General features: G+C 46.0%; 1 protein-coding gene across 5 annotated transcripts in view; it reads right to left on the bottom strand.

Annotated features, from left to right (window-relative positions):
• GK (glycerol kinase) overlaps positions 1-23681 on the bottom strand; it is a 2191429-nt gene that overhangs the window by 1993998 nt on the left and 173750 nt on the right. For 2 of the 5 annotated variants that reach the window (XM_069637310.1, XM_069637308.1), the window contains one exon: positions 9772-9827. The exons of the other annotated variants lie outside the window; for them this stretch is intronic. In XM_069637310.1, the coding sequence (XP_069493411.1) occupies positions 9772-9773 (2 nt within the window). In that variant the 5' untranslated portion in view covers positions 9774-9827. The remainder of the gene's footprint in view (positions 1-9771; positions 9828-23681) is intronic. 5 annotated transcript variants of the gene reach the window in all.

The following is a 23681-nucleotide window of genomic DNA, read 5'->3' as shown; positions in this document are numbered from 1 at the left end:
AGAAGAAAGTTAAAGTATCTGCGCTGGCTGCAAGGTCCAACACGGTCTGTACGAAAAAGGGGACTAATGTGTGGTGTGGGGAAGGGGGGGGGGGCAGGCCTCAGTGGGCGTTCCCACGCCTTAGGCCGCGCCCCGTGCACTGTTCTAAATCGGTACCGTCCCCAAGTTGGGGGGCGCCCAAAAGGATGGAGGAAAGGGACAGGAGAGTATACATTTTAACTCCAAATGATATCTTTTTGTAATCAAGACTTTTGACTTATTCATGCAAATGAAGGTACATTGTTTGCTTAAAGTTCCTGTCCAGAACAGGCAAAAACAGAAGCAGACTTTCCTATGCACTAGATTTAGCATGCCTTTGAGACTTGCAAAGAGTATATTGCAGAAACTGGCAGATCCAAGGTCCAACATCACCAGGAACACTGCAGATTTGGCAACATAGGAGACTATGCTGCATTACAGTGAATGTACTGGAACAAAGAGTGGAGGAGACAAAGGACAAATTCCCAAGAGCTCGAAAGAAATGAAGGAGTTGCATAGCACCGTCTCGGTCTGCTCTGGCAAATGTGAAGATTTGGAAAAGGAAAAAAAAGAAAAAAGAAAGTTGATTGGTCAGTTAGAGGCAACATTAGGCTGAAATACTTGGTGGAAAATTCAGACAGGGCAGATCTATGGGAACTTTTTCAGAATAGTTACCAAATGAGCAAGTAAGCACCACTGAACTGGACAAGATACACAAGTACCCTACACCATCAACACCAAGTAGATTTAAATGGACATTCTATGGCATTTCACTTAGAACTTCAAGGTCTTAAACAAGTTGTGGAACAAGGAGCATGAATGTAGTTTACAGTTCAGTTCCCAACAGGCAATGGAGCATGTCCGCAGGACTGAAAACCGATGTGGTGAATAGTGCAGTGCAGGAAAAAGGCACGCCTTCTGGGGAAAGGGAATAATAATTTGACAAAAGCTAGAGGGACCAAACTGATGTAAGGCCTGAATTATAGGCTGTTTGTTCTCGGGATCTCCAGTAACAAGTGACAGCCCTGTCACGGATTAATGGTCGTATTAAGACAAGCTGGCTCAGACCAGGCGAATTTAGCAAGAGACTACAAGTGGTTGGAGAGCAGAAAGCCCACGTTCACTTGTAATACAGGAGCTGCTTTCAAAGAACAGGCATCCACACATGCTCTACATAACATAGGCTCCATTAAACACAAACTAAAGCGTAGTCCGCAAAGAACAAATGCAAAATCTGTTTGCTTTCAAAGAACAGGCATCCACACATGCTCTACATAACATAGGCTCCATTGAACACAAACTAAAGCGTAGTCCGCAAAGAACAAATGCAAAATCTGTTTCTTGGCTCCAAGCAAATGCGATGAATACGATATGATCATTTCCTCTGTCTAAACCATAGAATAGCAGCTTCTTGTCTTCAACAGTTAAGTTTCGTACCTGGCAGATCAGAGAAGAGGCCAAAGGCAGGAAACACCATACCAAAATAGAAGCACACGGTTGCACATAAACCAACCACACGTGGCAGCTTCCTGTTTCAGATGAGCTCGTAGCAAAGTCAAGAGATGCTGCTTCACTGATAAGCAGCCATGCACAGGACGCATGATACCAGAATACACATATGCAGTTAAAGTGTCCAAAAGCAATTGTCGCGCTTAACCTCTTCAGAAATGCCTTCAATATAATGGGGTTTAAAGCAGGCTAGGAGAGAACACTACGCATTGCTTGTTCGACAAGCGGAAGCCCATTTATTCTAATGGAACGAACCAAGGGTCAAGAGCAGCACATGTCGCTTAATTGTATACATAGATACATCATATAAGCAACGAGAACCAAAGCACAAAAGCAGTTTCAGACTCTAGACTTTCTTTCCAGGCTGAGGAATTGACGCACATAGTTTATGCAGATTAAGTCACGCTTTTAATATAAAAAGCACAACAGGATTCGAAGATGGCCGCCAGCACTAGGTAGACATGCGTACAACGCTCTCTTGGCCCCGGCGACACGGAGGTGCCCACCACCCCGTTGGTTTACTGAGGGGGGGACACAACGACCCCCCAGCAAAGAAAGGAACAGCCGGAGAAGAAGCCGACCACTGGAGACAGCTTTTTGGCCCCCAGCGAGAACTGTGTCGGCCCAACAGCTCGGGGCATGTCGAGACTCCCGACTGCCGCACCAAGTGAGGCAGCCTCGAGAAAGAGGAGGAGAGCAGCCAGGGGAGAACGCAGCGAGACGGAGACGCGTGGAGGCCCCACCGGCAAGCCGAAAGGGGGTGCTCTGCGGTGTGGAGGCCCCCCCAAGCGTACAGACAATGGAAGGGCCCGAGACAGCGACTCCGTGCGGGACCCCGGGAGGGGGCGGGGCACCAGAAAGAAGGAGGGCGCCGAGAGCGGGAGACCCGGAGCCTCGGAGACCCAGACCCGGAGTCTCGGGGTGGAGAAGCCTCGCTGGGGTTGGTCCGCTCTGGGACCCGGCGGACTGTGTGAACCGGGGCGGCGAGGAGAGGAGGAGCCGTGGCCACAGGAGAAGGCGGCAGCTTTGCGGAGGGGAGCAGCCACACCACCGCTCCGGAGGAAAGGACGCTCTGCCTCGGGGCCTGCAGGAGAGCCGGTAAGAGTGGGAAAGCTGCTCCGACGGGGAGCTGATATAGAGAGGACCCACGAACCCACCAGGGACATTGGTGGCGAGCAAAGGCGTGGTGAGACCCTGAGTGCTCCCCCCCCAGGGAAAATTGAGCTTGAGGGGGCAAATCCAGCCAAGAGTCAGCAGCGGGTGGCAGCAATCCACGAGGCACAACTGACACTGACGCAGCCCTGGGGAGTGGGGGAAATCGCTGACACTGCAACCCTCCACATTAGAACCCTGGCTGGGACACAGTTCAAGGGGCAGACACACCAAGATTATAGAAGGTGAATCTGGAGGAGGCAGAGTCCACTTGAGGAGGAGGAAGGCGAGAAGTGAAAACGGGGGAGAGCAGCTAAACGATTAAGAGGCCCTCCCGGGAACAGGGGAAAAGAGGGAAACCTCCAGAAGCATATTGAGAGCCCTAGTGAGCCCTGGAGAGCCAGGTGAAGAGAGCGGAACATCCACTCCAGAGATTCCCACGGGGAGAAAAGGTCCAGCAGGATCAAAAGGTATAACAATGTCCTCAAAACAAAAGGGAAAGAGCGGAAAAGTCCCACAAAACCCAGGGGACGCCCCAGGAACACTCCCCAACATCTGGCCCTCACAGGATAGCAGGGAGACGGGCAAAGCCACGCCAGAGGGCGCGAATGGAAGAGCCACATCGGGAGAGGGGTATGTGCAGACCCCAATGTCAAGGCAGGACTTTAGGGGAGAAATGCTGGCCCTACAGAACAGTCTTTCCAAAAAATTTCAAGAGCAATTTCAGTTGATGAGATCAGATCTCAACTCGGCCATGTCAGAAGCTCCCTTCTTTCTCACCTTTTTATCCTTGTTGGAGTTCTTCCGGGATGTGGCTTCTTTCTTTTTCACCGACCGTGACTTGTATAAGCTGGAACGCGAGTCCTCGGGTTCCAGCGTGGAAGCCGGCTGCCAAGCCGGTAGCTTTCGAATATCCAGGAATAATATCAATTAATCCAGGAAGGCAGATAACAAAAGGTAAGGAATAGAAGGGGGGGCTTCCAGGAGTGAAGGAAGGTAGAATGCAGGATAAACAGAGAGCGAACTCGAACACGTCTAGTAACTCTTAGGGGTAGAGTTGAGACGCGTGGAGCCCCGGGGGCGTGCCGGTTTTCTAGGAAGCTGACGAGTGCACGCAAAGGCTAGACCGCCGCAGTTCTATGTCAGCGGCCATTTTGGATGGGTTGCAGAGTTAATGCTGCGGTGCATCAAGGACCATGAAGTCCAGAAAGGTCGAACCCAGCCATTCATGACAGGCCCTGGCGGAGATCAGACAAGACATGAGACAACTGGGGGAGAGGACGGACCTCCTGGAAAGAGGAATACAGGAAATGGACAAAGAAACAATGGCTAACAGCAAAACTATTGAAAGACTTGACATAGCAACACAGAACCTCGAAATCCAGGTAGAGGTTATGGAAAATAGGTCCCGTAGGATCAACATTAGGGTGAAAATGCTGCCGGAAACGGTCACAGACAAGGACTTAAAGGAGGTGGCCCAGACAATCTTTGCGGAGATCCTGGGAGAATCGTCGCCTGATAGGGTGGAACTGGACTGCATTCACAGGGTGGGGAGGATATGAAGAGGCCGGCTGCAAGACCAAGGGGCGTACTGGCAGCATTTAGCAGATACGCCCAAAAAGAGGCGGTCCTCCAGTCGGCAAGGAAACAGAAACCGATCATGTACAAAGACTATCGGATAGCGTTATTCCAAGACCTGGCAAGCAGCACGCTGGTGAAGAGAAGAGTGATGGGCCAGTGCTAAAGGTACTCAATGAGAGAGGAATTTGTTACAAATGGACCTACCCATTCGGTTTGGTGTTCAATTGGGAGGGGACCCAGAGGCGCATCACATCAGCATGAGAAGGAGCGAGCATCCTACAAATTGACCTGGATGAGGTTGCTATGTGGGAAGGAGGACAGTCCGCGGAAAAAAGGCCAAGGCCGAGGCTGTGGGAATGGACGACGGTGGGAGAGAAAAGATTGACCAAACTGCTGTCAAAAGACAGGTGGAAGGTGCCAGCTGGGGAGATGGATCCGGCAGAACGGGAGGAGTCATAAATGAAGCCGGCATTTTAGGGGTGGTGGGCCTCTAAAGGTGGTAATAGAGCACACGGGGAGAGCAACCATCTGAGAATCAATAAGGGCGAAGGAGCCCGGGACAGGTGAGGTGGGGAACCGGGGAGGGCAAGTCCCTCCAGTGAGGGAGAGGGTGTTAAGGGAGAGGGGGAGGAAGGGGGAGTGGGCAAGGGAGTAGGAGCGGGGGATGGAGGGGGAACATGGAAGGGAGGGGGGCAGGGGAGGAGGCAGGGGAGGAGGTGGATATTTCACACAGGAAATGTGACACAGAAGGCAGAGGTCCGGCGTCTACTAGTAGACAAAAGGGGAGATCAAGGGGATGAGACTGGGCGAAGGGAGCCCGAGGGGCACTCACGTGAGAGGGACTGAGGGCCATAACACGCTGGGAGTAAACGCATGCCGATACCGTTCAAGTGGTTAACACATAACGTCAGGGGGCTTAATACCCCCACAAAAGGAAGAAATTGGAACAATTTACAAGGAAAGAGGGCCCAAACTTTCTGGGGCTGCAGGAAACACACCTCAGGCAAAAAGACCAGGGGCGTCTAAAGCTGCGAGGGTTTAATCAGATATTGCATGCCTTCGGGAGGAGCAGATCTGGGGGAGTAGCCTTAGCCATCAGAAACTCGGTTGACTTTAGGGTCGCTGAAACTATAAGGGATAAGGAGGGTAGGTATATTCTAGTTAAAGGGACATATCAAGACAACCAATATACCTTGGCGGTAGTGTACGCACCGAAACATACGCCAGGAGCAATTTTTGAGGCGGGTTCTGGAAGTACTGGAAGATAAGGCATGGGGCAAATAGTGTTACTGGGGGACCTCAACATAGCTTGGGACAGCGGACAGGATAGGGGACTATGAGGGGAGGGGGAGCAGTGATGTCAGCAGAACTCAGATAGAATTGGGGGTGTAGGGCTAAGGGATGTATGGCAGGAACTGAAAAAAGGTGAAGAGGGCTACACCTTCCTATCAGGGGTTCATGGGTCGCAGTCTAGAATAGACTACATCTGGGTGTCAACAGGTCTGATGGGCCGGATTGGAGAGGTCAAGACAGGCCTCATTGGCATAGCTGACCATAAGGTGGTACCCATGCGCATGCAACTGGGGCGCAGGGAAAGAAGGGTGTGGGGATGCAAATACCTGAAGTTCCTTCTTAGAGACCCAGTAATCAGAGAAGAAATTGAAGGGAAGATTAGGGATTTCTTCGCACAAAATAAGAGGGGGGACATGACGGAAGAGACAAGATGGGATGGCTTCAAGGCCACACTCAGGGGAGAGCTGATAGCAGCAAGGGCACAGAGGGAAAAACAATTGAAGGTTTTAGAATAACAGCTAGAGGCGGAGGTGGAGAAAGCATGGCAAAGGACAGGAACAACCCCGACTAGGGCCTCCATGAGAGAGTACAGGAGAGCATTGGGGCAGCTGGAGACCCTTAAGACGAAAAAAGCTGAAGGGGCACTACTTAAAGTTCGTCAAAAATATTACGCTCAAGCTAATAAGGATGATGCACTCCTTCTGTGCCTCCTGAGAGGGGGAAAATCTAGGAATGCGATCACAGCCCTTAAAACAGGCACAGGGGAACGGGTCACACGTGCGAGAGATATACAGGAAACACTAGCACAATTTTATGAATCCCTATACACATCGCAGAGCCCACAAGCCCACTTGCAGGCAGAGTTCCTGGAAAAGGTGAGGTTGGGAAAAGTTGGGAGGGCGTCACTAGAATTCCTAATCAGCGAGATCACGGAAGAAGAAGTACGAGGGGCGATTTGTGACCTACCATCAAACAAGGCCTCGGGCCCGGATGGTTATACTGCAGCCTTTTATAAAACGTTTGCAGCAGAGTTAGCCCCACATTTGACGTCCCTGTTTAACACCATCAGGCTAACAGGGAGAATAACCCTGTCTATGGAAGAAGCTAGGCTAACATTGATTTTCAAGCCTAACATGGACCCTGAGGAAAGGACGTCCTACAGACCCATTGCATTGATAAATATCGATGCCAAGATCTACACGAAGATCCTGGCAAATAGGCTGGAGCCCCTCCTCCCGGAGCTGATCCACCCGGATCAGGGGGGATTTATAAAAGGTTGACAGACAGCGGATAGCAGGAGGGTGGCCCACATGGTGGAAAAAGCCCAGCAGACTGACACTTCTGCGGTCCTGTTGACACAGGAAAGGCGTTTGATCATGTAGAGTGGTCCTTCCTGTTCAGGGCCATGCAGAAGATGGGCCTTGGGGAGTGGGAGGGGTGCAGGCCAACTATCAAACACCATCCACGAGGATAGCTGTGAATGGGGTGATGTCAAGACCCTTTAAGTTGAGTAGGGGCACAAAACAGGGCTGCCCTCTGTCCCCAATGCTATATGCAATTTATTTGGAACTGCTCCTGCAGGAAATAAGGGAAAAGGGAGTGATACAGGGCATTCCATTTGGGGGGACCGCCCAGAAGGTGGAAGCATTCGCAGATGATATATTGCTCACCATGACAAAGCCGATAGAGTCCTTCAGGCTAGTAGAACTCTGTTAGAGGAGTTTGAGAAGGTCTCAGGCCTAAAGATCAACTTGGGAGAATCGGAACTCCTGAATGTGACCTTGAAGGCAGGGAATCGTGACTCACCGAGGACAGCTACACCCTTTGTATGGAGCCCGGGGGGGGGGATTAGACATCTAGGGGTAAAAATCACAGCAACTCTCGAGGGCTGGTATGCCGCCAATTACCCCCCACTGCTGAAGGATATCAAGCACGAATTCCATAGGCCCCTCTCATCATAACTTAAGACTGTTGATTCTGTGCCCACTCCACACAGCCCTACCTAAGGTCGAGGGGGGCGGGCAGGGAATCGCACCCCAAGGGGCAATCAAGTCAGACCATAGTTACCGGGCCTTTAGACATGTAATAGAACTATTGTCACCTCTCACAAAAACGTTACAGAGCCAAACATGAATGGACATAGAAAGCTTTTAATAGAAAAGCTCAACAATTGACGCTGACTTAAAGGGAGGCCCGACGATGGGTCCATATGGCCTGGCTTGTAGGAATGTGCCACATATAACTTTCAAGGTTGATGGGAGATTGCTCTGTATTCTTTCTTGGACATGTCATGCGAATTATACTGAGGGAACTCCAAGTCTCACAGGAACTCATTCAATATATTATCTCCTCCTTGGATGTTCGGTGCACATAGTCTCTGTAGCCCGATTATGTACGCCACCGGTTTGAAATGGCTGTTTTTGTTTTTTTTTTATTTATGTTGCGAGTTGGAAATGAGATTCTTTGGAGTGCGGTGAAGCCATCTCTGGATAGGGTGGATAAGAATACAGATGACCTATCCAATTATGGAAGAATTCGAGTTGTTTGAGCGGAGGGGGTGTTTCCCCATGAGAATTGCAGGGAACTGTAAAAGGGGGAGTAGACTACTGAGTTGGAAAACTACATTTTATCACATGTTTACATTACAGCGGGCAAACATTTATGTTGCAAGCTACTAGTCAGCCATAAAAAGTCATTCTATACATGCACACATTACATCATTTCTTACTAGCCAAGCGTCAAATATCACTAGCCATTGGCTAGTGCAAGTTTTGCACCCAGATTAAAATATTTTTTTGCAGCATCAAGGGGATAAATTCAACAAGAGGGTGAGGGTATTCCACGTTTTGAAAGACAAATATTGATATTCCCTTAATCCTAGGAATGCACTTTTTGAAAAAAGGATAACGGGCTGCCTAAAAAGAACTTTACCCATATAGATCGCAGCATCAGCTCATACCAAAATAGCAGGAGTGGCTGCACTTTGTAAGACGGCACACACCTGTGATTCAATTGACATGATAGACCCACCAGGGAGGTACATGGTGGGAGTTGGAAACAAGGGGGTGAGAGGGTTGTCACACTGATCGCAATGTATGCCCCTAATAAATTGCAGGAATAATTTCAAAGAGGCCATATTCTAATTGCAGCGCTAAATATTGCAATGGATAAAATGGTGCATCACTCATTGAGCCAGCCCTCCCACGCAAATCAGGCGTACAAAGAATAGAAAACAGAGATTGAATGTATAGGGTTGTTTGATGCCTGGAGAGCTCTGGATGCCAACAAAGGAACTATTCCGCATGCCCGCAAAGTTCACAGGGTATACACTAAAATATATTATTATTCAATCTTAGCATTACAGATATCCCTATCTGAGCGTGCCCAGATTTTCCTTAAGCTGAAACTGCTACTACCGTAAGTGAGAATGAGCTTGAGATCATAGTCTCTGCCAAGACATTTGTTCAGAGATAATATATACAGGGCTTGATCACCAGATTAAGGCATGTCGAGGTTAATAAACCTGCATGAAAATATCAACAATACTCTGATGCCTTTAAAGCTGCAGTGAGAGGCAGTGAACTCCGAGTTGGCTGGAATTGGGTCCCTGCAAATAAAACAAATTAGCTGCTGAATTGCACTCACTGTCAGAACAATAAAGTAACTGGGTCCTGTAAAGCACTACTGAAAATTACAATCATCAGGTCAACTTAATAACAACAGCAAGATATTATTAAATATCAAACACTTGTTTTACAAGAACAGCAATAATTCGATAGATCACTGGCCCCTGCTTTAAGGGAGAAGAATTGCCATTATTTTATCTGCACAATTAGGGAGGCGAGGGAAGCCAGAAATAATAATGAAAAGACTGAACTGAATATTTTTGGAGAGTTCTATTAAATACATACAAGCATGAATGAATATGCTAATATTGAAGAACAGACAAGATACACAGCCATAGAAAAATCTCAAGTTGCAAGCTACTTGTCGGACATAAGATGTCACATCAATTCTCCACATACAAACAGCACACCATTTCTCGTTAGCCATGAGCCAATTGTTGTGGGACAAAGAGACATGTCAGAGGAGTCCATCAAGGTGGAAGAGGTTCTCATGGCTATAAATAGACTGACAGCAAACAAAGCCTGTGGGCTGGATGACATAACGGCCCAATTTTATAAACAGGTTTGAAAAAGAACTCCTAAAATCACTTACATAATTGTCTTTGCCTTCAGGTACAATTTCACACTCTAAAAGCAAGGTGACAATTCCTAAAACAGAGAAAGACGTAGAAAAATTAGGTTCATAGACCCTTTGTTCTTTTAAATATAGAATCAAAAATAAATTTGAAAGACCTGGCCAACAGGCTGAAGGTTCAATTTGGCCCAAACAGGGTTTCGAATGGTTAACAATATATCATCCAATAGATAAATCAAGTAGGCCCACCAGGGTCCCTAGAGTCCCCTCCCTCAGCACTGAGAAAGTATTTGATAGAGTAAATTTGATCTTTGTGAAGGAGTGAAAGAAACTAAGATCCATGGGCTGTCGGGAAGGCTTGCCAAACATGGTATTCACCATCTATAATAAGCAGACATGTAAAATTAAGGTGAAATTTGCCACAGCTCAGGAATATGGGACGGGAAGAGGAATGATGCAGAGTTGTCCCCTTTGACCTGTGCTTTTTATATTTTTGTACATTTTCTTTTTAATATCCATGGAAATCTTTGCAAAAAGAATTGGGGATAATCGTAAAATAGAAGTCATTTAATTCGGAAAATCAGTCTTTAAAAGGGTAAGGTTTGTGGCCAACATACTACTGACCATGTGAGATACAGTCACCTCCCGGGAGGCAAATCTATTGGTGCTACACAGTTATGAAGCAAACACAGTATTTGTAATTAACTATGCTAAATGAAAGGTCCTAGATAGATCTCTTGCTTCTGAGCCAAGGGCTTCTTTCTGAGCTGAGGGGGAGGGTGGAAAGAGTGGTTTCCTTCACATGAGCAAAAAGGAGGGTCTCCTACTTGGGAATAAATCTGTCACTAAGGGTTTCAGAGTTATAATGGCCCACTACTTGGAACTGTTCATGAAGATTCCAATGGACTTGCAAAGTGGAGAAGATTACCATTTTCTTGGTTCAGTAGAATTCAAACTATAATATAAAAATGTATGTATTACCTCGCCTCATTCCTTTTCCAAACTTTGCTAACATCGGTCCCAGAAAGGACCCGCTAGGCCTGCAAACCAATAGTGATGCGCTTTATCTGGGGAGTTAAGAAAGCCAGAATATCTAGAAGGTTCTCCGTCTATGTAAAATAATACGAAGTAGGGGGAATGTGATGGCCAGGAATTAGTGTGGAGGCAGTAGGCAGATCTCCCTCCTGAGTGGTGAAACAACCTTATCTGATCAGTCCCAGTTGTTCGTTCACTGAAGACCACATTGTAGATTGCAGTATTCAGTCTATCGAGCTGTGCGGCTATGCGCTCCTAGATGGAATGAGATGACTGGGTCCCCAAAATGGTGCCGATTGGGGGAGCAAATGACCTGGTTGGCCTTGCTGATCGTTAACTGCTCGTTAACTGCTTCTGAAGGGGCAGCAGGAAGGTTGGGGATGTTCAGCCTCTTCATCTGGGCAGTGGGAAGTGCTAGAGTGGGCCACTGCTCATCCTGTGGATCTTTCTAGGAACGGCGCCAGAGCGTATGCACGGAGGATTATTGTACTAGGAGATGCTGTGTGCCTAGCACTAAGAGCACGTGAGGATGGGAAGCGGTCTCTAACATTATCTATTGCTCAGAAATCTAACCCAGGAGGTTCCCAATAGGCAAGCCTGCCAGTGTCATATGAACTGCAGTGTTATACTGTCAGTAATTATAAATACACCTACTGGCTCGTTGAATTGCCCTACCGCTTTCATATTTGATCCAACTGGAAATTCTAATGAACTGTTTTGAGGTGTGCTCAGAATCGGCGATTCGTCTCTGGCGAGTCTACTAAGGTAGATTTTGTCACCAGAGTTGTGCTTGTAGAACCACCTGCTGGTTTCCAAGGAATGTCTGAATTCAGAAAGTCTGGATATAAGGCCAGAACAAGTTTACAGCAGTTTGATATAGATGCAACTACTATGCAGTAAGGTGAAGGTCACACTACAAGAGAATATGGCAGAATTGAAAAATTGCCATGTCAAGCTCTATTTACATTAATGGCCTGGCTTTGATGATGAACGATATGGAAAAGAGGGTGGCTGAGTTGGCTGGATAAACACGAGAAGCATAAAAAAATATAAAATAATAAGAATGAAAGAAAAAGTAATTAGCCTTGAGCAGTGAAGTAAAATCCCCAAACTGTCTACAGTTATGGATCAGTATATAAAACAATTGCAGGAGAGGTTAGAGGAGTTCGAGGGCCACTGCCACAGGAACAACAAAGGCCTACTGGGCCTTCTAGAGGGAGCAGAAACTGGACTAATGCAATAATTCCTGAATAGGTTTGAAGTGGAAGGGTGGGTTAATCCCCCAAATTACAAGCAAGAGGAACTGGTTCAGGGAAAATCTCAAAGCCCAAGAAACGAAAAAGTCAAAAAGTGTGACAAAACACACTGTTTATTAAGAGATCTCACAAACAAGGACAAAACATGGACATCAAGACTTCCAATGCTCTCTCAACTGGTTACAGGCTTGCCCACAGGTTTTAAGGGTTGATGACGTCAGAGATGACAAAATATTCCACAAAACATAAGGTACACTGGTGTTAGTAAGTTAAAGGAAAACAGAAAAATGGCGTACCAGGTGTTAGAGCCATCAGGTATGAGAATTAAGTTAAACTACTGCTTAGAAATTACATACAATGGTGGCTGCTGCAAACCTCCGGAACAGTAGACTCCCCCCTAGCCTACTCTAATAAAGCAATAACATAGAATGAGAAAAATATGGATACAAATTGCTATTACTACAATCTGAAAATACAGAAACAACATTGAAAACAGGAACACTGATTTTGTTCGCTTTTCTTTTTTCACTTACATTACATATTTGCATTAACATTTAAATGTGTTGTCAATAGTTAACCATGTTATCTGAAATATGGGTCCTCTGTTTCTCCGTTTTCTATATTGTTTCTGTATTTTCTGAGCCTTGCCTTGATAAGGACCCAAGAAGGGTCAAAAGACGTGTCGGCAAAGTTGACCTAGTTTTGATACATTCATTGCCAAACTGTGATTAAAACACAGATTGTATTAATTGCAATTTGTATCCATATTTTTCTCATTCTTCATTTGGTTTTGGGTGACAGCCCTTTTCCTCAGGAACAACTAGTTATGTTATTGGTTAGTAAGTTAAGATACATATAGAAGATATATGGGGCTAGTGTTTTTATTGGCTACACACTATCTGGTGGCTCCACCTGTGACCACCCCCTAAATGTTGCAAATAAAGGCATGTCTTTTTAGTGCATTATAATTAGATGCTGCAACAAAGTGTGAACTAGCGTGGAAGATGGGTAGGGATTGGTCAGTGATGGTCTTCTCAGCCTTGGCATGGACGGTGACCAGCCCATGAGCAACAACTCAAGGTGATGAAACCAGCCCCAAGGTGCTGTCTGTACCAATAAGGTTACCGTCTCCGATCCTCTAGGCCTTGAGACAAGGCATTTAGCTTTCAACCTGAGATTATTTTGTATTGTCTGCCTAAACTGGATGGGAACAACGGTCTCCGTCTGGCTCGAGTGAATAGGCTTTCTCCTCAAGTATCAAGGATTTTTAGCTTCTGCACATGCAGGTGTCCTATCCCCTCTGCAACTCTCCCTCCAGTGGTGTCCTTGGCAGAAATATGTGTACAGGCTACGTGAACAGCCTGGTCTGCGTTTCCCTAATAAATAAGCGAGTCAGGCCTCTCTCAGTGTTCTCAAGCCGTCCCAGTGCTTTCCATTCACTTCAATGTGGCTACATCCTCCATTTTGATTTATATGGCCACTCATGTTAGTTGCACTCAGCGTCAGCAAGCGGTTTATATGTATTCTTGTGCAACTTGTGTTACGGCATAGCAAAAGTGTTTGTCCTCTATCTAAGCATGTTCTTCGTGTCTAAGAGCAGTTTAATCTAGGTGTTTGCGTAGCTTCATGCAGGGATGCATATGTGCTTCATGTCTAACGCATCTATGTCATGGTCTTTGGTTGTGATGTCATAGGCACTCTGCACAGTCATAGTCAGTTCAACTGCTCCATTGGCTGCAAGTTTATTTCCTCTACGTCACAAGAATAGGGTCTATATGGTTGTTTGGGTGAATAGCATTTCTTGCCTCTGAGGTATAGTGGTGATGGGGACGAGGGGGCCAGGAACGGTGTACACCTATCAAGTCAGTGACCTCTAGATGATGGAGCTACCGGTGCAACGAGGGCCATATTCATATCTCTCTCTTCAATCCACAGTCTGGTTGAGAGATTGACCACTTCTCCATTAATGTCCTCCCTACTGACGTATAGCTTTGGTGTCCACACTTTTGCCACCCCCCAGGTGGCCATGGTACTTCGCCTGCTCGTCCATACTCCAGGTCATAAAGCAGCAGTGTCGGTCGGGTTTGCACGACAGCAAACGTCCGACGTAGTTGCGTGGATCTGGGGTAAAAGAGAACTTCTTGCCTGTAGGAAAAAAGGAACACTGCTTCAGGCGGGACTGCAGCTCTTTAAATGTTTGCGTTTCCTCCTCTGTTTTCGTGTCTACATCTAGTAATATTTACATCCCTATCGTCTTCTTGGTAGACTTCCTGCATTGTGCTATAAATGCTCTGCTAACTGTAAGGGAGGCATGGTATCACAAGTATGACACAGACACAAAAGTTGCATGTTTCAAAACCTATTATTTCTTGGGGGTTGGAAAAACTCCTATGTTGCCCTATAGCTATAATGGGAGTAGTCTCTACCATCAAATAATAAAGAAAAACAGTCCTAGTCAGTCTATGTCAAATCAAAATGGCCTATACTAACAAAACCTAATGCCTACCCTATCTCTTATACAAAAAGTGTGTAAAGAGGAAGTGTATGCAAAGAAAAGTCAATGTTATAACAAAGAATCAAGATGGCTGAGTCAGCTCTCCTCCCCATGTTGGACAGAGATCGCCCCCGTTGACAGGATGACACACTCTGGCTCAGGTTATCAAAATAAGGCTGTTCAAAACGTGGGTCAAGGCCCGATTGGCCTTCCACGTCAAAGTCACTTAATACAGCTTTCCAAAAGTTCTTTCACAGTTCAACAAAAGTTCACGTAGGTCTCCCTCAGTCGGGCTCGGACCTTTTAATCAAAAAGTACCTGATTCAACATAGATCTCCCTCAGCCGGGCTGGGGCCTTGCAATCACAGCACCTGAAGGGGGGTTCCCTTCCCCTAACTTATTACATGTTTCCGGTCTCCCTCAGCCAGGCTTGGACCTTTCACTGATGTCGAAGACTTTCGAATGTGCAAGGCTTTTACCATAGACCTCCGCTGGATAACTTCGACTTTCACTTCAGCATTCCCTTAATGTTATTTGCTGCAATGTCTCTTGCTATTGGCAGTTCAATTATCAAAAACCATTAGAGATCCCAGAGACTTGTTTTTGCAGAAAGCAGGTTGCCCCTGGCACTTGACACCTTTTACACTTGAATCTTGCCTGGACTGCTCATATAGGAAAGATTATCCAATTTGTTTTGCTCATGAAATTTTATTATAAAGTTAGCAATGTGAAAATCAATTCATAAAACCGTTATCACTCTTAGATTCAATACAAACAGAACACCACAATTTAAACAGCATAAAATTCATCATGCCAATCCTTTAGAACCACTATAAAGTGCTAAAGTTTCACCGTTTGTAATGCTATCAACTGCAAACTACAATTACTAAAGCATAGAAACATTTACAAGAATAATATTAGGTCTTATTTTAGACCTAAGTAACCTTTATCTGCCCAACATGTTTCGTTCTTTTCTAATGAAACCTAATACTAGATGCGTCATCCTTGGTGACATCAACGTAGGTTTTAATGACAAGAAGGATCTGAAAGCAGAAGCTTTCCATGCCGCACTCAAAGATATGAACTTTATTCAAGAAGTGAGGGCTCCCACCCACAACAAGGGAAGAATACTTGACTGGGTACTCACGCTTAATACCAAGTATCCATCGAGTCTATCGCAGCCCTTGGCTGGACCGACCACCACTGCATAAACATCACTTTCAACAACAATGAGACAAGTGCCCCTAAGAACACGATAACAGACACATTCGTGACAAGAAACATAAGAAAGCTCACTGCTGACAACCTATCCCCTTTACTTAAGGATGCCTTGTCTTCCCATATTGCTGGAAGTGAAAATCCATGTCATCTTGCAGATATTTACTGTGAGTGCTTCACTACTAATATTGATGCAGTAGCACCCATTACAATCAAAACACGACGTGCCGACAAACGCACAAGCTTTTGGTTCAATGAAGAGCTAGTCGCACTTAGGCGTACTAAAAGATCACTTGAACATATTCATAAAAAATCTCACACAATGGAATTGGCCTTGACATTCACTGCTGCCAACAAAATATACAAAGCAGCTATCATAACCCATAAAGCTAATGCATATAACACCTGCATTAATAATGCCACCTCAAATTCTAAGGAGCTTTTCACTATCCTTAGAGATTTGGAAAATCCGACCCCAGTCACTACACCAGCCAACACCAGTAAAGAGTGGTGCACCACTATCCAAAACGCGCTAGCCTCCAAAACTGATCTACTCCAAAAGAAAATTATCTCTAAAAGAAAAATCCTAGCGGATAAAAACATCCCCAAATCTGCTATCAATTCAACCAATGACAATACAAATATGCTGTTCCACTTTATGCCAGTGACTCAAGAGCTAGTATTAGATACCATCTCTAAACTAAAAGCATCCAACTGTAAAGGGGATAATTTCCCGGCACACCTAGTCAAACTATGTGCCACCACTCTCGCACCTATCATTACTAACTTGGTAAATGCCTCATTCAACACCAATATGGTTCCAGCCAGTATAAAAGAATCATGGGTGACCACACTTCTGAAAAAAACATCACTGGACTCAACAGTCCCCACCAACTACCGGCCTATAACCACGGTACCCTTCCTGCTCAAGATCATAGACAAAATAGCATACACCCAAATTCAAGCCTATCTAGAACAAAACCAGCTCCTGGGTGCCAGACATTCAGGATTCAGTCCCAACCATAGTACTGAAACTGCTCTCCTTGACCTGAAAATCCAAATGGATACAATCAGGGACACAGGTAAACTATGCATACTACTCCTGTTAGATCTATCGGTAGCATTCGATCTAGTGGACCATGACAAACTTTGAGCCAAATTAGCGAATGGGTGAAATCTTTTCTAGCTGAGCGCACGTCCAGAGTATCCATTGGCAAAGAAGCTGCTGACCCCGTCCCAGTCCCCATTGGAGTACCCCAAGGGCCATGTCTCTCGCCTACTCTATACAACGCATACACCAAGATTCTTTTCTCGGCCCTGGATGCTATGGGTGTCATCTATACCAACTTTGCAGTTTACACCCAGATCCTCATACCGATCACAGGGAACGATGACCAAGACACACTGGTCATAAACAAAATGTACGGAATAATACAAAATTGGATGGCTCTGAACAGCCTATGCCTCAAAGATGAGAAAACAGAGATTCTCATTGTGGCCTCCCAAGCTAAAATCAACGCCCTCCGTCCTGACTATACGTCAATCAACATTGATGGCACCCTGATTCCAGTCTCAAGACAGGTAAAAACCTTACGAGTCTATCTAGACACTAATCTAACCATGACAAAACACGTAAATGCTCTATCCTCATCCACCTCCAAACTAATTGCCTTAAGTCGCCAGTTCCTCACGCCCACTGACTGCATTACCCTAGCCAGAGCACTGATATTAGCCAAGTTGGATTACTGTAACGTACTCCAACTATGCACTTCTAATGCTAACAAATTACAACTCATGCAAAACAAAGCACTGCGAGCAGCCCTAGGGCTAAAAAAAGTCAGACTGTATCTCTAAAATCAGGAGGGAGACCCATTGGCTACTTATCAAGGCTAGAATAATTTTCAAATCACTGTGTATCGCCCACAAAGGTCTCGCCAAGAAAGCACCTATCAACATCAATAACTCAATAAGTAAAAAAGAATCCAACAGAACACTCAGATCTAATGAAAATTCGCTCCTTGTGGTCCCACGTTACAGAAGCTCCAGAGCTGAGGAAAGCAGGTTCTCAGTCAGAGCCCAAAATCACTGGAACGCCCTACCTTTAAATATCAAACAGGAAGACTCTTTCCAGAGCTTCAAAAAACTACTAAAAACGTGGTTGTTCAACCAATTCTAGCAAAGGATACCCAGATAACTATAGTCAGCCACCCTCCAATCTAAACAGAAACCGATGAACCAAAAATCATTACCTAAATATATAAATAAGTATCAGCGACTTTGTAATGTTATGTAATTTTAACCAATGTTTTTCCTCACTTTGTCAGCTTGAAAACGTATGATATATGTATGTACTGTGAATGCTTCTGAACCATTACCAAGATGTCTGTAACTATGCCGTGATACCTCAGGGTTTGGACGTAAAATAAATGTAATAAATAAAATTCAAATAAAATAATGAGCCTGTGTCTTATGTACTTGGAGTGAAAAACTATCCAATGTCTTGCCTGTCTGATGGCTAGTCATGAACTGCTGTGCTGCAGGGAACTGTACAATCTAATACGATACGGGGATAGTATCACTGCATTCAGTTCTTCTAATGCGGTCGTTCATTTTTCTTTCGTGCGCTGGTCTGTTCTGTTAGACTGTCGGTTTCACCACTCGCAGCACTCCTGCCTTCCTCGCGAACATCAGCATGAACATTGGTAGTTGTATACCTCAATTATAAACGTTAAAAGAAATCTTCCTCTTCAAGCAATCACCTTTAAACTTCCCCTTTCATCTGGGTCCATTTTAACCATTGTGCATTTCAGAGTTCATTTACTTTGCTACTTTATAACAAGACATCAAATATTTTGCAGAACACCGGACCACTCCGCTACTCTGCATCACTGGCTTCACAGTTATCTGTAACTTACAAGTTAATTACTGGTTTGCTTTCTTTCATGTCTCATCGGCACGTGTGCAACCTTCAATCGTGCGACACACTGTTGCGGCTTCAATCTTTTCTTGACAAAAAAAGGTCTTTCATTTCTTTTCGATAACTCTCCAGTTGTGTGCATTCCTTTCTTGCCTTTGCAGCTTTAATTCACAAGTCAAGGTTGATACCACAGCCTTGGCCTTGCCTCCCTAATGCTGTCATTCACCCGGGAGGGTCACTGGCATCCTTTAAACACAATGCAGGTTTCTTCTTATCTGGGATTTGGCTTTCTCTTCAGGGTTTTCCTACCCCTCGCTCTTGTCCCTCGATTGGTTGTCCTACTCCAGTGGGTATGCCTTCGCACCAGCACATCTGCTCCTTCTCGGGTCTCACCTTGCTCAGAGTGGGTCTCTATGTACTGTCTTTTATCCATGTGGGAGGAGCTAATGTCTATCAGATGACTGTGGTTAAAGTCAAATGCCTGACTTTGCCTGACCTGATTAATAGGACATGTCCAATGAGATATGTAAGGGATAGCCTCTTCCTCAGCCCAGTGTTTATGTAGAAAGGGGCTGGGGGAAGGGGGGACATTGGAGAATCCTAAAAAATGGATGGGGTATGGGCACGGGAAAGGGGGGGATATTGCGCCTCACCATCAGTTGCCTCACCCCTACCACCTGAATATCCCCCACCCAGGTGATCCTCTCCCAGGGTCTGGATCAAAAGGCGATGGCCATGCCCTGGCCACCTGATTGCCAGTTCCCCAGGGACTAGCAGGTGAAACACCCTTTGGTTTCTCACATAACACAGACTGACGGGATCCAGGAAAAGATATACGCCAGCCAATCATCTTCCCCTGCTCAGTTCGTTATTTCTTCCATCTTGGCAAGCAAGTCCGACAGGCTGGCATTATGACCTCTGTAAGGGTTCCATTATCTTCATCGTGGTCAGGAATGTAGGTAAAGCAGAATGGACCAATTTTGGTGCACACGCCGTCCTCTATAGCTGTATGGAGATCTAAGAAATATCTATTCTGAAGGGTGATTAGTCTAAAGGCCCCGAGTTCTTCCTTTATTGCACTGAACTCTTTAACCATTGGATTGTCTGCAACAGCTCCCATCTTATGATCTGGAGACACTGGGCTTTCAAATTTGTTTGGACCCCAGTAACAATCGATACAAAGAACATTCTTGTTCTGCTGAACAGTCTGTGCTCCTGTTGTATTGCATCGAGGGCCTCTTCCATCTTGCTTTAAATAGAATTTCTTCTCTTTACTCTGGTCAGTTCCACTGATGTACTTTGTCTGTGGTGTACATCCATTTTGGAGAATCCATCTATCTTTATGTCTTCCCGAGGCACTACCAAGACTGGTGTATTTAGCTGTATTAGAGAACATAATCTTCTCTAGTTTGGCAGTAGTTGCGTATATGCCTTGGAACCACAGGCCCAATGGTAGTCTATTATTACTGCAGTGCTGACTTTCATCCCAGGTATTTCTGATGTTAGTTTGCATCCTCTGTTCACCCCAATCTTTACTGGACCATCAATCTGGAAACACAGTGAAGCATTCTCAAGTGGTATTATTGGCAGTGGGCAGCTTCTTTTATGACCCACGTGAGCAGTCTGGCACAGGCCGCCCATTCCTTGAGGCATTTGTCTTTTTCTTTCTGTATCACTTCTACTGGAATTGTCAGGAGCACTTGGTGCTTAAAATCCCATCACCCCTTTTTCCAATTCTTCTCCTGTGAATACTTGTCCGTACACCAACATTTGACATTCTTTCCCTTTCGAAAAACAAACAAATTGTTTGCTGGCATCCACCAATGCCATGTGAAATTTCTAGTGATTTACTTTTTTAATGAAAACAGTTACAGTTAGTTTACTTCCAAATGCCTTATTTTTAGAGTCCCTATGGCCCTCTGGTGAACTGCTCACTCTCCCAGTGCCTCGCACAGCCAGCCCCCACCACCTGTCAGCTCAGCCAGTCTCCTGTTCTCACTGCAATGCAGCTATTCATTTTTGCAATTAGTGAGTCTCGAGCACTGACAAAATGTGCTCGTAGGAGAATGTCAGAGCAAGTCCTGCTCTAACCTTAGTGCACAATCCGTCTCTGCTCACCGACTCATGCCATCTCCAACCCCCTCCTGCCAGGCCGCGGTCCCCTGAACCCGTGACCCCTGTTCCCTTTGAACGCATCTGGTCCCCAGACCCTACCCCTGCACCACCTCAAATTCACCTCCCATATACCTAATCAGGAGTGGTCATATATTTTGGTAACACTGACACCTATCCCCACTGAGTTTGTAATCCTAACACTCCAAAGACCGCAAATCAAAGATCGGCCCCTCTGATAAGGCATCCCATAGCAACGACATCTAACATATGCCTCCTTAAAAATATAGGACAGAATGCACCTATTTCACACCAACAGCCCCCTTTCATGTTTTTTTTTGCTTACAGTCAGTAGTTCTTGCGTGCCAAGTTTCTTATCTAGCCTAGGTCCCATTCCTTTGGGGGACGTGTATTTATTCAGCTATTTGGACACATGCTTCATAAGGCAACGGCAGACCCCGCAGTTGCTTTCATGCTGATATCTATCTGACCCTCCCCTGATCAGTGAAGGACCCACAAGAGCTTGACGAAAGCGGCAAGTGTGAAAGCACAGCGTTACAGTCTATGGCATCGTCCATAAGGCACTTCTTGCAAAACAAATTGACAAAGAGGTACATTTGAAAAGACAATTTGACGTTTTATTTGGACAATTTCTATAAACATTGTTGAACAAATAAATAGCTTCTAATCATTTGAACCGGGAAGTGAACTGTTCCACAAGGTCTGCTTTCAGTGGACAGGGCACGTTTGCAATGTTTTGTGGCAATGTATGTGTCCAAGGAACAAAATCATGAGCGATTTCATGAGTATGCATGTCCAACACATTCATAATGAGATCTTTCCCAAAATCAAATTCCATTTCCTGGTATATTGGCTTGACCACCCATTTTTTGCTTCTTTTCGCAAAGGTCATTATATAACTAAGCATCCCAAAGTTTCCGGCAGTCCTCTATTGTTCTCGCCCTATGTTCTCGTTATGCGCTAATATCACTAGTAATGTTCGATATTGCATCCCTTCTATGCCGAAATGCAATCTCTTGGGTCTTTACTTTAGGCACATATTGTGGAACACCTCCAAATCTTCCGTTTGACAGAATTCTGCGAGTCCCTTCAGGTTTCTTGATAAGAGTTTTATCAAACACAATCTTCTGAAGAGCTGTGTGAAGGTGAAGATGGAACCATCCACTTCTTGCGTTCCTACTCCATCGATAAAGGTCCATGTGCACGGGTGCGTGGTCAGCCAGCCATGGAGTAGGACGTGCTCCGGGGTGGCTGCTCCTATTGATCCGATGACGATCCGTATTGAAGCACTTATACGGACTGGAAAGTTCCTGGAAACATGAGCAGAGGTTTTGGAACGTGTTCCCTGTCATAGTAGCAAAGGAATAGTACTTTGTGGCAAGAATGCCCAAGATATGAGCTCTTCTGTGTTTGCCGTGGGGAACACGTAGTCCCACAAAATGGCGGCTAACAAAGGAATCGGGTCTGCAGACTGCCGGAATCACTGAGCCAGGCTGTCAGCAGTGAAGGGAGGGCTTGCTTCAGACGGGGAGCTGAGCGGAACATTTAATCCGTGAAATAACACACGACGTGCTACAGTGTGAGGTGAGCCTGGTAGAGGAGGCTCAAAAAGATACCGTTGCGCATGCAGCCACTGACAACAGCGCTCGTAAAGCCAGCATCTGAAGTGGTGCCCAGCGGATCATCTGATCCTTGAAATGACATTCTGCGATGCTACATTGTTTGATAAGCCTTGGAGAGGAAGATCAAATGGCTTCGGCAGCTCGAATGAGGGCCGGCTCACAGTGACTGAGGAGCTTGCTTCGAACGGGGCACCCGGCGAAGCAACCGTCTGATATAACACCCGTTCGCGGTGAGCAGCAGGGTGCGGCAGGCCCGGGAGCGGTGATATTACTGAATACTGAAGCGCAAACAAGGCCCCCCCTCCCCTCCGCCCCGAGTGTTTTATCGGGGGGGGGGGGGCGTGCCGCGCAAGGCAGATGTAGCTGGTGCCGCAGAACAAAGATCAGCTGGATTGGCCACCTGAAGCCTTTTGTTGTGAGAACAGTGAGCGCCGAGCGCCCGAACTCCTTGAAACATTGTTGTGGACGTGTGAGGCAACAATAACAGCTTGTGTGCACCGAGCTGATGCAGTAAGTGGCTGCTCATTAACAGTTTTGGCAGTCGGAACGTGTAATTGCGCATTTAGCAATAACGGCCACTGGAGGATACTTTGATACTGCTGGGCTGGCATTTACGATGGTGGTCTTGCACTCTTAAGGATAAAAGAGTGCACAGCATTGGGAGCTGGGGGCACGCGTGGTGGTTGAAGACCAACATATGACCCTGGGGAGGTCGCAGAGTCACAAAATGGAAGCCACCACAGAAAGGCACGGCATGTGGGGTGGATTCCAGCTAATAAGGAAGTAAACAAGACTGCTGAGGATACAGGCAGCTGAGCACAGCGTGCGCAGAGCCCAAAAAGCCAGGTGAACAAGACAGAAAGAAAGAGTGCTTCCCGTGACGCAATAAAACAGGCCAAAACGTGGGAGGACACAACCCACTGGAGAACTAACCCAGCAAACACAAGCTTAGAGGTTTTTCTGAACAATTGACCCAGACCTGAAATGCTACACTGCCGCATCAAATCAGAGGAGCAAGATCGACACATCTGAGACCAAGCAACCTCAGACACAAACTGAGGCTGCAAGATGACTGGGCGAGGGGCCATTAGCAAAAACAAGAACAATCCACAATGGAAGCATTCGCCAAGACGCAACTATCTCCAGCGACCACAGCGCCTAAGGGTGCGACAGCACTGGCAGAGAGCACCGCAGCGACGGAAAACCATCAGATTTTAGCTGCTATCACGGAGCTGAGAGACTCGCGGGGGACA

The sequence above is a fragment of the Ambystoma mexicanum genome, chromosome 7p (assembly GCF_040938575.1).
Source record: "Ambystoma mexicanum isolate Mex_15411 chromosome 7p, UKY_AmexF1_1, whole genome shotgun sequence".
Lineage (NCBI taxonomy): Eukaryota > Metazoa > Chordata > Amphibia > Caudata > Ambystomatidae > Ambystoma > Ambystoma mexicanum.
Note: the sequence above shows the minus strand (reverse complement) of the source record. Positions and strands in the feature narration are given on the sequence as shown.